This window comes from Mytilus californianus, unplaced genomic scaffold (genome assembly GCF_021869535.1).
Source record: "Mytilus californianus isolate M0D057914Y unplaced genomic scaffold, xbMytCali1.0.p SCAF_9, whole genome shotgun sequence".
Lineage (NCBI taxonomy): Eukaryota > Metazoa > Mollusca > Bivalvia > Mytilida > Mytilidae > Mytilus > Mytilus californianus.
Genome location: NW_026262745.1, coordinates 87,372,828 through 87,385,392, shown reverse-complemented (window position 1 = coordinate 87,385,392; position 12,565 = coordinate 87,372,828). Strand labels below are relative to the sequence as shown.

Sequence of the window (12,565 nt, the reverse complement as noted above, 5' to 3'; positions counted from 1 at the left end):
ACGTCATTCACGAGCCGATCTCTTAAAGCACACCGTGAAAAGCATATTTAAAAAAAAAATATATTTATACTCTAGTTACACTCATCATGCTCATATCACAGTTGTTGTTATCTATCTAGTTACAAAGGTTGTTACTAGACAAATATATTTTTTTAGTTTGAAATCGCAGAACCAAGTGTCGTCAAGTCATTTACTACATCTGTACGAGGAATAAAAGAATGGTTGGAGATAACCCTTACAGAACATGATGATCAAAAATCGATGAACAATGTCAGAATAAACTCCAAATTTACAGAGGATTTAGAACATTTTGAAACTTTGGTCGACAATATGGAGAAGTGCATATCAGAGGCATGTATTCTTAACGTCGGAATGAAATCACCACAAAATGACACAGACGTTTAAAAACATTAATTGTAAATTTAAATGTTAGTAAGCTAGTAGAGATTTCCGATAAATTGACTAAAGTATGTAAATCAGCAAAACCAAATGAACCCAAATGACGCTATGAATTTCGTTTAATAAGTCGCTCAATCATTTATAGAAATTTTCGGGTAATCATTAACATATCTACACATGTATCATGTCGTTGATTTTCTCTTTTATTAGATTTTTTTGACATGTCATTGACGTATTAAATTATACTATTCACCATTGGTTTAGTTTATAGCTGAAGGCCGTATAATGACCGGCAGTCGCCAACATCCGTATCACATTTGTCTTCTTTTGTAACTTAATTTTTTTTTATGAAGAATAAAATAAAAACAAACAAACAAAAAAAAAAACAAAAAAAAACCAAAGAAAAACAGGTCGTGAATCGGATATTCAGTCATCAAAAGGTTGCTCTAATTTGGAAAAGAACGCCCGAGTAATGGATGAATCGATAAGACATACATGTCTTTCATTTGTAATGGAAAAAAAGGAGCCAATGGCAACTCACTAGAATAAACCTATTATTGATACCAGGATTGAAACTGTTTACGCTAGATCACGTTCAGCCTATAAAAGAGTCATCAGAGAAGCTCAAATAAAAAAAAGTTAAAATGGCCCTGCTACTAAAACATTTTTTAAACTTTATAAAACGTAATCAGGAGGATTGATGAACCAGGGTTATGTCAAAGAACGTCTTCTCCGTTTTTTTTTTATACAAGTTTATTTGATGACAACACGACCTTGTTGTAAATATTCCGTATCGACTTCACATATAATACATGATGGTCTTGAAGTATATATTCTTGGTAGTGATGTTATTTATTAATTTGATTACGTGTTGCAGTGTTCTTTTTATATGTATATTTCTAACCTGATCTGTTGAGTCAATTTTTTTATCAATATCCTTTTGGCGCGGCCCGGTGTTCATACATTCTGCCATTTTACAATTGTATCGTGATAGTTTTTTTTTGTAGTATTGTCTTTAATTTTTGCTCATGTGCTTTGTCTTTACAGTGTCTATATGCAATTTTGTTTTCCTCGTTGACACAGTTGTTTGTTTTATAGAGATAAGGATTATAACAGAATATTGACCGACATTAGTACCTATTATGTCTATTTTTTGCTCACACAGTGTTGTCAATATAATGGAGTTCTTTACGCCTGCAAAGCAAGTGAGAAGTTTTGGGAACTCTAAACCTAGCTTTTATCCGCAATTTTCTACAAAAGAAATGCCTGTATGAGCTTTTTTTTGCATTTGTTAAGATAATTTTCAATTTAATGTTTCATGGAGTTCGGTATTTTTGGGTTTTTTTTTACATTTTTTGAGACATTGAACAACCATGAATACGTATACAACTTTTGTTGAAGAGTAATCTAACTAAACAAACATATGCTTTCATTACTACCTGTATTTTATGTTTGGGATTATAGTTCCTGTTAAAAAATTGTAACTAGCGTATATTTATTTCAATCTGTTATTTTCAATCCACCATTTTCTACATTTGAGAATGCCTGTACCAAGTCAGGAATATGACAGTTGTTGTCCATTCGTTTGATGTGTTTTATCATTTGATTTTGCCATTTGATTAGGGACTTTCCGTTTTGAATTTTCCTCGGATTTCAGTATTTTTGTTATTTTACTTTTCACCAATTTTCAACAAGCATTCTGAAGTAAGAACGTACTTTACTTATAATAAACGTACGAAATACGATCCAAGACCGTAAAATTTCATCTAAAAAACGTTCAGTTTAAGTTGGTGGACAATTTACTGACATTGATGTTTTAATAAACAGATGTTGGGAAAACGCAAAAACCAATGAGTATGGATTACATTCTTTGTAATTGTATACTGAAACACATCAAACGAATGAAAAACAACTGTTATATTCCTGAATTGGTACAATTATTTCCCTATTCAGAAAACGGTGGGTTAAACCCGGTGTTATAGCTAGCTCACTTGTATGACAATCGCATATACATTGTAACTGTTGATATACATGATATATATCTTGAATAATTTGAAGTAAAGGATACTACCGATTTGTCTAGATGCATTTTTGTAATCCATTAAATATAAAAATTAAGTAAAATACTTAAATTATGATTACTGCATTCAGTTTGAACTAATTGTTTATCGATTTCTTTTAAAGGTTTATTTTAACAAAAAATGCAATATTTTAATAAACATATTTGAAGATGTAAAATGATATTTTTTTTCTAAATTTTAGAATTAAATATGCAAACAAAGGTGTATTCAAACAAACAATTATCAATGATAAATACAATACACATATTGCAATAACATAGTTTGTACGTTGAGTTAATTCAAAATTTACAATATAATGAAGTTAGAATTATACAAAATTATGTATTATAATTTCACTTATATCACGTTTGTTGTCCTCTTTCAATTAACATGGGCGGTTTTTACTATAAACAAGGTCTATTTACAGTTTGATGACGTAAAACCAAGCGATGTCAAGTCCTTTTCTAAATCCGTAAAAACAATAAAAGAGTGTATAGAGAAAAAACCGACAGAAACTGATCATCAAAAAGTTTATGAAGAAGAAGTCAAAGCAATGAAGGAGAGGATAAATGATTTCTTACATGTAAGTACATTAACCCATGGTAGTATTTATTGTTTTTCCCTGTAAGTTCATGTCAATCAAATGTTTTCCAATCTTTGTTTCAATACTTCTCTACATTTACGCTTACAATTATAATTACATATCGTGAATTATTGATACCCCAACATTTTTGTTACGGGCAAATTACTCCAAAATGCTTTGTTAATTTTGTTATATGTGTCTGTTAGTTGAAAATATGAAATTTGTATACAGATCGACGGAAAATATAACTATCTATCTACTTACTTAAACGCAACACTTTAAAAAATAGGATACGTATAAAGCACCAGTAAAATGAATCTGTCGTCAAGCCTTCTTGCGAGCGTTGTACCTTAACAGTATAACTGTATTTTATTTAATTTATGACCGAATAGTCTAATAAAGATATGCTTTAGATTTTTAAAACATTCAAATATAAATAATAATTGTGAGTGCATATCAACGTTGATTGACATATTTCATTTTAGGGATGATTTAGAGACAAAGAGTCCGATTTCATTGTTAATCGGTTAATCGATTTTTGTGTCTCCTCCGTGCAATTGTCGAGTTAGTTAAAAATAATGCCATAGATATAAATCAAATTTATCATCTTTTTTAATATCGACTGAGCCAGAGTTAAATATGAAAAGAAAGAAATGTATGCCGAATACTCTTGATATGACTTAAGGAGAAACTAAAGAAATGACAATTCAAAACTTTCATCACTGAACGATTTTTTCTTATGTGGCAGCCACCAGTAAACATACAAGTTATGAAAAAATTTAAAGAAAGAATGGAACAATTTCTCAAAAACCCAGTCATAAGGACGTTCACTGACACACATCCTGACGCAAAATCACACTTGTTGAAGAAAATTGGAGAGTGGAAATCAGAGGTAAGTTTTCATAATGTCAGATACCTCACCAGAAAAAAAAAACAAATTCGAGCAAAAACAATAATATGTTGCTAAAGGTTTAGGTTACAAAGCTATTAACAATCTACGATATTTGACAAACACATCAATTTTGACCAATTATCACTTATCTATACATTGTGTGAAATGGGTTACTCAATTGTAAACTTGGTTGTCCAAAACTATTAAAACCAGACAATAAAATGTGCGTCCATATCTAGCAATGTTCATTAGATGATAAAGGCTAGATATTATGTATTTGTATTTCAGCGGAAAATACGTAAGAATAATCAATTTTATGTATATGAGACTTTAGCGAATCTATTAACCGTGTTAACCATATTTTTTTTTTCTTTTCTAACAAAATATATTGCCATGTCGATACCTTCCTGAATTACTATCAGGTATGGGTTTTTTTGTTGTCTAAGGCTGTATATTTACCTAAGATATAAATGCACACATCCCTTTTTCCCCATACTCCTCATTTTTGTATGTAAAACATTTGTTAACACATAGTTACAATATAAATCAAAATGTTAAATACAAATTAAGGTTTTTAAAGGGGGGCCTACAAAGAGGAACAAATATTGATTACAAATTTAAAAAAAACCAAAAAACTAGCAATTGATGAAATAATTAAACAGACATATATAACACCGAATTTCGAAGACCCAGTGAAAACTAACTCGCATAGATACATTGAATAACCCCGTGTATATCAAGTGAAAATATTTCAATGTGTAACCACTAACCTTAATGACTAATGATTTTTCTTTGCAATGCAAGCCAAAAGTGCAGCAAGCTATACCTACTTACTTTAAATGATGCTAGATGAAGATTGTTTGGAAATCTCCAGATAATCTGTATTATTTATTTTAAAAGGAAATTAATATAAACATTAATATTACTTTTGTTGTTGTTGAACAATTTACATGGACAGTATGTATTAGAAACATATATATTTATATTTTCAGGAAGTAAAGCCAAGTTACGTCAAGTCATTAACTAAAACCCTACACGAATTTAAAAGGTGTTTGCAATTCAAAGGTGATCATGAAGAAGATGTCGTTACAGAGTTTTGGAAGGTGATAGATAATTTCTTACATGTGGGTACATTTATAAAGTTTGGATTATTTTTATGTAAAATCAGACCAATCATATTTTTTTCTGTAGATGCTGCTCTTCAATAATGCATACAATTATGCATATATGCCTTAGATTGTCCATGTGGCATGATAATTTATATAAATGTCCTTCTTTCTCCAAAATGCTTTTGAATTCTTCAGAAATGTTCTTGTAAAATGTGTTTGTATGTTGGAAAAAAAATCAAATATAACACAGGACTACTGAACAGTTATATCATGTTATGGAGGGGTATTTGCAAAAAATACCAGTCAAAGGAACTGAAATTTCCCAAGCAGCTAGTCGAGGGACATTTAGTCCCAAGACTGGTATTTTTCGCAAATACCCCTCCATAACATGATAAATCTGTTTAATTATCACCGAATAGCGATTTTGATTTTAACTGTCTGTACAGGTGAAGGGAAATCGGAGTACCGCGGGAATTATACATGTACTTATACGCGTTATTGCTGTCTTTTTGTAACATCATGGTGTCTATGTGTAAACGTCATTGTTATTCCATCATTTAATCGTTCATTTGTATCGACGTCTTTTTTTACTTTATATATATATATCTGACATTTTAGTTTACAGTTTTCGGTTTAACTCAATCAATAGTGCTTAACCATGTTGTCTGCAGTAATAATCCGGATAAAGTGAGAAAGGTTCCGAATAATTTTGGCGGGAAGAGGCTTGCGAGGGTAAAAAGGAATATCCAAAATGGCAAATACCACGGCAGACAGGGGAATATGAGGCAAATTCACCGGCAGTGGTGAAAAACAGACACATTCTTTTGAAATGAGGATTTCTTTTTTAGAATATGCGAAAAATACACTGGTTAATAACCAATCCAAATCCGACATTCTAATATAAGGTGTAATTAACATAAGAATAACTAATTACCAAATGTAATTGAGAAAAAAATCATTGCAGCCGTAGATTTGTTTTTTTTTCATTTAACCATGGATTTGGCCTTTATATTCGATTATTTTACCCTGAGCGTTTGATCCGTGCCAAGTGGCAAACTATTGCCAATCATCCAAAATCATCCAAAATTACCCAAGATCTTTCCCAAACCTCCTGTCTTAGCTTTTTGTGATAGCTGACATTTCCTCTAATAAAAGCTGTTCAAAGGTATGGTGCAAACCGTTTGGTAACAGAAGATGTCTGACTTGCCAACAAATACTGAATACTCAAACATTAATTTGCCACTCCACTGGGTCTGTGTACACTATATTTTGCGATGTAACATGCGAAACTCAGAATGTTGTATACCTTCGTTAATGTTGATGTGGCATGCAGTATGTTGGCGAAACAAAACAGCTATTCAACAAACGCATGAATGGTCATCGAAGTGTATAAACCTGCAAGCCTGACCTCCCCGTAAGTCGTCATTTGGGATCGACTGGGCACGACCAAGCTGATCTCAAAAATTTTACCATCACAATCATAGACCACAACGAGGGTTGGTAAAGGTCTGACAGATTTGTTCGGGAAATATTTTGGATAAGAAAGGCATAAATGGAAAATCATAGAATGAGTCACTTATTTTCCCTACCATCACTCATTTTCCTACCATCACTTGTTTCCAGTAACTATGGCTTCCGTACTGGACTCTTACATTTTTAAGGAATTTTATAATTATACCAGTTTAAATTACAGGGTTCTGTTCATTTGGGAGGAATGTACAAGTACGCAGTCACCTTCACTTATTTAACCTTAGTCAAAATTTAGTATATCATTTTTTTCTAATAAACATCAAACTGCTATTTATTTGGGATGTTTAAATACACAGTCTCTGTTATAATTCCTCTACCGTTGTCAAATTTGAAAAAAATATGCAAGCTTAGATCGGCCTGTGCTGTTTATTGGGAATGTATTTCCAAACAGTTGTTGTAACATCTTAGATGTCGTCACCTTTAAAATTTTAGAATTGTACCAGTTCATATCTCACATTACTATTTTAATTTAAACCCTATCTTTGACATATAGCTCTTCAACGGTTTCGGTACTTATACATCCTTGGATTTCAAATGTTTGGCTTTGAGCGTTCCTGATGAAGGTAAATCCAGAAAAGCGCTTCGGACGCACAACATTATTAAACGTTTTGTTTTCAATTTTTTTGCATACTCTGTTGTCAATAGCTATATAACCTACGTCATTTTTACAAAAAAAGTAAGAATTGCACAAGCGTCTCTATAATGTTCGGGTTTAACTGTTTTATTGTATACATTTCAAGATTGTTCTAGTTTTATAATCAGGATAGATTCATTTTACATCATATTTATACTGATGAAGGATATCTGTTATCCGAAATATTTAACATTTTTTTCGTTTTATTGGTTTTGTTTTTGTGATGATGTACCCTTTTAGACTTGTTATATATATATATATAGCTCTACGACATATGATGTGGTACACGGCTAAAAACAGATATTATATTCATAATTATTCTAAATATCAGCACACTAATGTTTAATCTGTAATTATGCGGAAGCAAATGTTTGTTATTCCCTCGCCTGGATTCGAACACATGCTATTGGAATATCGACACAACACCGCCTTTACTTTTATCCAGCGATCAATACCAATCGGCCAGATTAAATGAACTAAAAATTCAGCTTTCAGTGTCCTAGTGTTACCTCTCCCCGTCAGTAGAATCTAGAGTTGTAACACAACACATGATATATTTGGCATGAAAGTGGTATTAATTGCAGATTTTCTAAATATCTATGATACATGATCGTAAGATGTTGTCACAGAAATAATTAATTTGATAACTACGTCTGAACAAGTAAACCTTTACGACAGATCAATCCATTGGATGACCAACACGGCTGAAAACACAGATTATTTTCATGATTAATCTAAATATCAACACAACAATGTCAAATTTGTGGAAGCAAACTTTTTTCTTTCCTAGACATATTTATATCTGTTTTATTTCTTTATTTTTAAGAATCTTCGCTTTTATGACAGTAAAATGTAAATCTACATACATGTAACTTTGCAATTTGTGAAGCCATTTTGCTGTTGACAATTGTTTTAGTTGTATTAATGCAATGTTGATACTATTGATTTATGTCAAGATTTTGAGAGAATGAATGATAAAAGGCACTAAACGATTCAACAGTATCTTTGTTTAGTTTCAGATGTCAGACACAACACAAAACATGATCGATTTGCACAAAGCAATGGAGCATTTTAGAAAGAAATTCAGATATACAATGAATTTAGCAAAATTTGATGAGTTGTTCGAGAATATTGACGAGTGCATATCAAAGGTTGGTATCATGACGTCATAGTAAAATCCTTATGAAGCACCTACAGATTTTTGCTAAGAAATAACTTACCTTGAACGATTTAAATATAACCATGTATTTCTAACCTAAGCATTTTGTTTAATATACCGCTCAAGTTTAAACTTAGTATTACAAGACTATGAACAACAATATACTAAACTATATTTAGTAATGGTGATGGTGATGGGAACCAACATATATCATGTATTTGTATTTCAGTTGGAGATAAGTGCTAATAATCATTTAATAGATACGTTTCATTGCAGGGATCTTACATCTTTTCTTCTTGTATTGTTAGTGACTTTCATTACTTATTATACGGTATGAGGTTGCTCATAGTTAAAGGCCGTACAATGGTCCACATTTGATATACAATTGCTTCTTGCTTGCTTTTTTCTTATTATATTTTTCTCTAAAAAAAACCTTTTAAAATATTAACAAAACATGCAAAAATGCAAATTAAATAATGAAAATATTTTTTTAAGAAAAAAAAAGGGAATTATTTATTCAAAATATATATATATGTATTCAATGCCGGCATCACAAATTGGCGTATATACCGACATGCACAAGATTGTACAGAGAAAATTCACTGTCCGTATACGTTATGTGCACATCCGGTGAATACGCTTGGTGAACGCTTTAACTCAAGAAACTTTAAATGCAGCATAATCTAACTATAGCGTTTTTTAGGCGTATAACTGTTCGCTACATGCACGAAATACATACGTTACAAGCGCGTTTGAAAACGCTACACATAAGTTTGAGACATGTTTTGGACACGTTGTACACGCCACTCGATCGTTTGACTTTTATTTGGTCTTTTACTTGGACGTATGCGGGGCGTGCTTGTAATATATGCCTGGCGTAGTTTCAGCGCTCCTTGAACGTATAAAACACACCCGTCAGAGAGACAACAACTGACTCAAGAGCAGGTAACAGCCGAAAGCCTCCTATTGGTCTCCAATGCAGCGAAAAAAGCCCGCATCTTGAGGTGGCCCTCAGTTACCTGTAAATAAAAATGTGTACTAGTTCAGTTAAACAGCCCATAATGTCCCAGACAAGCCGAAAGCAGGGATAATCGTCCAATGTACGACCAGGAAAAAGTAAAATCACAAAAATACTGAACTCGGAGGAACATTCAGAGTCTCAAATGTGTTCAAGGGACGATTTTTGTTGTTGCTTGAATTGCATCTACGTTAGACAAACGACATACATACTACTTCTATTTATTTTAAGATTAATGGATTAATTTGTATTCCATTATCCATTGATAGTAATTTGTTGCTTGCAACATGCAAATTTCACAAAGTTTATGTTCCCTGCCTTTATTTATTGTAAGTGTACAATTTACACATGCCACAAGGGCGGATTGTACTGCAAACATGTCTATTTACAGTTAAAAGTTGGTAAGCCAAAATATGTAAAGTCGTTATCTGAATCGTTACAAGAGATGAAACAATTTATGAAGAGAAACCTTCTAGAAAATGAGTATAAGTCGATCAAAATGGCGTTTAAGAAGATAGTGAATAATATTTTAGATGTGAGTATATTTATTCGTAAGGACTACCTTCTTTTTAGTCATTATAGTCGTGGATTTAAATAACGATATTTTACAATTACGCATACCATTACGCATCCTTATCATTCACATGTGTATCTTTGGATATAACAATAATTATATGACATAACAGGTAAATATAACTACATAGATATTCACAATGAAAATTACACGTTTAAGATTTGGTAGAGTTCCATGTTTTTTTAATATCTCAGAACGATGTTCAAAGCAATAAGAATGTTCAAAAACATTGAAAGTCAATCATTCTAAATCTTTAGGGCTTATCTAACGCACATTAGGAAGAGACCTGTTAGTATCCGGAATAATTTGCCATATTTGAAAAAAAATTAATTACCAGTCGGTCATGAAGTGGTACAATTAAATAGCAAAAACAAGGAGATGCTGCATTATTGCAAAAGCGACAGAAACATAAATTAAAAAAAAAAAGTTTACGAAAAAAGGCTTCAACAATGTGGTTAGATAATATTATATAGTACAAAGAAAGCCATTCAAGTCCCTGGAATGATAAGATGTGAACAATTCAAAAACAAAAATCAACAGCTTTAATTACGCTTATAAACTACAATTTCTCAAATATAAGTACACTTTTTTGTTGCTATTAAACATAACGAATATCTACAAGATAGTACCGATATTTGAAATTAAGTTATATTAAGTCATGTGTGTGTGTATAATTCCATCGATATTAATACTATGTTTTGTCGACATTTTTTTATATTGACGCTTTTTATATCAGAGACAAGTATCCACAAAAGTCCACACAAATTCAAACAAGGACGGGGGCACGATCAACTAAAGACACTATTGGCCTTTCTTTTCAATGGTTATACAACTTATAAATTAAATAACACAACTTTTTCCATAAAAACAAAACATTCGAAAACTGTCATATTTATGACTGATCACAGACATTTGCTAAAAAAATGATCAACGTCCCAAGAGGTTACATAGATATCCACTCATTTTGTTTATTTTTGCTGTACATATTTTATAATTCAGACATATTTAGAAATAAGAAATTTCTTAACACCACATGTTATCAATGTAATCAATTAACAGGTTTCGTATAAGTAAAACGTTATATCTACAAACGAGATATGAATATCAGTAGACATGTTTATACTAGAAAGATAACCGCGTACCTATTGCAACTTCATTCAAAATGGAAATGGATTATTTGTGTATTGACAAATTAAAAGAGTTTAGTTTAAAGTAATTTGCAATTATATAATATATTTCAAACGACTACCCTACAGATTTATCAATTACCATTGATCATACCATGGATATCTTGTATTTCATTAACGAGTTATACGATCAGCGTCAACGAAACAGCACATCAAACAACCATCAAAACTTTATTGCGTATTCAAATTCCGTGTGCTAGGTAAAAAACTATATAACATTGGGAAGAAACACTCAATTTCAAATAACAAATACTCTAAAGATGATTATATAAACTCATTATTGGTCTTTTGTGTAAACAGAATATCTTGACATGCAGTTTACCATATCACAACCATTTGTAATCGGATAGTGTCTGAGCTATACATCTGTAAGATTAGGGTTTTGAATGTCAGATTTTTTACCAAAAAATAATCTGTTTTGTTTAAAGCTCATGCTATTAATTTTTCGAAACTGAATCGTCATTGTTAGGTAAAAGGTAAACGGCGGAAATGCAAAATGAAACAATTGTTTACAACACACACCACAGAAAGCTAATCACTTCGCATCATCATCCCTTGAAAGAACCAGTTGTGATATGATATAAGATTACTTTCGATTTCCAAATGGGACTATATAGATATAAGAACATGTGGTATGGGTGCCAATGAGACAATTCTCCATCCAAGTCACAATTTTTAAAAGTAAACTTTATATGTGTCTTTTATTTAAAGAAACAGTTCTGTTTTTTTCTAGTACTATTGCGTATACTTGAAATGTTGTATCATTAACGTTAACCACACTTCAACAATTTTCGAAACAGGAAAGCAGTAAAGATGAAGTTTCAGATCTCTTAGAGACGTCACTAGTAGAAAACAGAACAGATTTGGTCACGTTAATAATAGACCGAATGGAGGACATGAATGCATTTGTTCTCTTGTATATTCCACGTATATACCAGAAGGTAAGTAAAATTAGACTATATTCTATAGAAATACAAATGATAATGTTTCTAGAACTAAATTTCACTAATTATTTTTAAAAGAGGAAAATGCTTATCGGTTTTTCGTTATTATGAGCTACATCATAACTACTAGCATTACAACGGTTTGTAATTGTATACTGTAGACTGGACATGACGATACGTTTAGACAACATAAATATTTATTTGAAAAAAGTCCATTTTATAGAAACAACAGATAAATGGACATATATATTTTTACCGTTAAGTAGATACAGTCTTTGATTAAAGTTTGGTATACATTTATTACTTTGGCAAACCTTCATGCAATTTTATAAAACTTTGACTGAAGTGTTTCTATGCTTAAGATATAACGTCTGAAGTAAACTTTTGAAAACATCCGTTTTTTTTTCAGTCTTTTTTTACTTAGTTTTTTTAGAGTTAATATTTTACAGACAGTCTAAGGTTGAATTTTTGTGACA

General features: G+C 31.4%; 1 protein-coding gene across 12 annotated transcripts in view; it reads left to right on the top strand.

Moving 5' to 3' along the window:
* LOC127716446 (transient receptor potential cation channel subfamily M member 2-like) overlaps window positions 1-12,565 on the top strand; it is an 87,748-nt gene that overhangs the window by 53,519 nt on the left and 21,664 nt on the right. For all 12 annotated transcript variants that reach the window (XM_052222643.1, XM_052222642.1, XM_052222636.1 and 9 more), the window contains 7 exons: window positions 157-351; window positions 2,887-3,042; window positions 3,791-3,934; window positions 4,927-5,058; window positions 8,221-8,358; window positions 9,776-9,919; window positions 11,946-12,086. In XM_052222643.1, coding sequence (XP_052078603.1) covers window positions 157-351; window positions 2,887-3,042; window positions 3,791-3,934; window positions 4,927-5,058; window positions 8,221-8,358; window positions 9,776-9,919; window positions 11,946-12,086 — 1,050 coding nt within the window. The remainder of the gene's footprint in view (window positions 1-156; window positions 352-2,886; window positions 3,043-3,790; window positions 3,935-4,926; window positions 5,059-8,220; window positions 8,359-9,775; window positions 9,920-11,945; window positions 12,087-12,565) is intronic.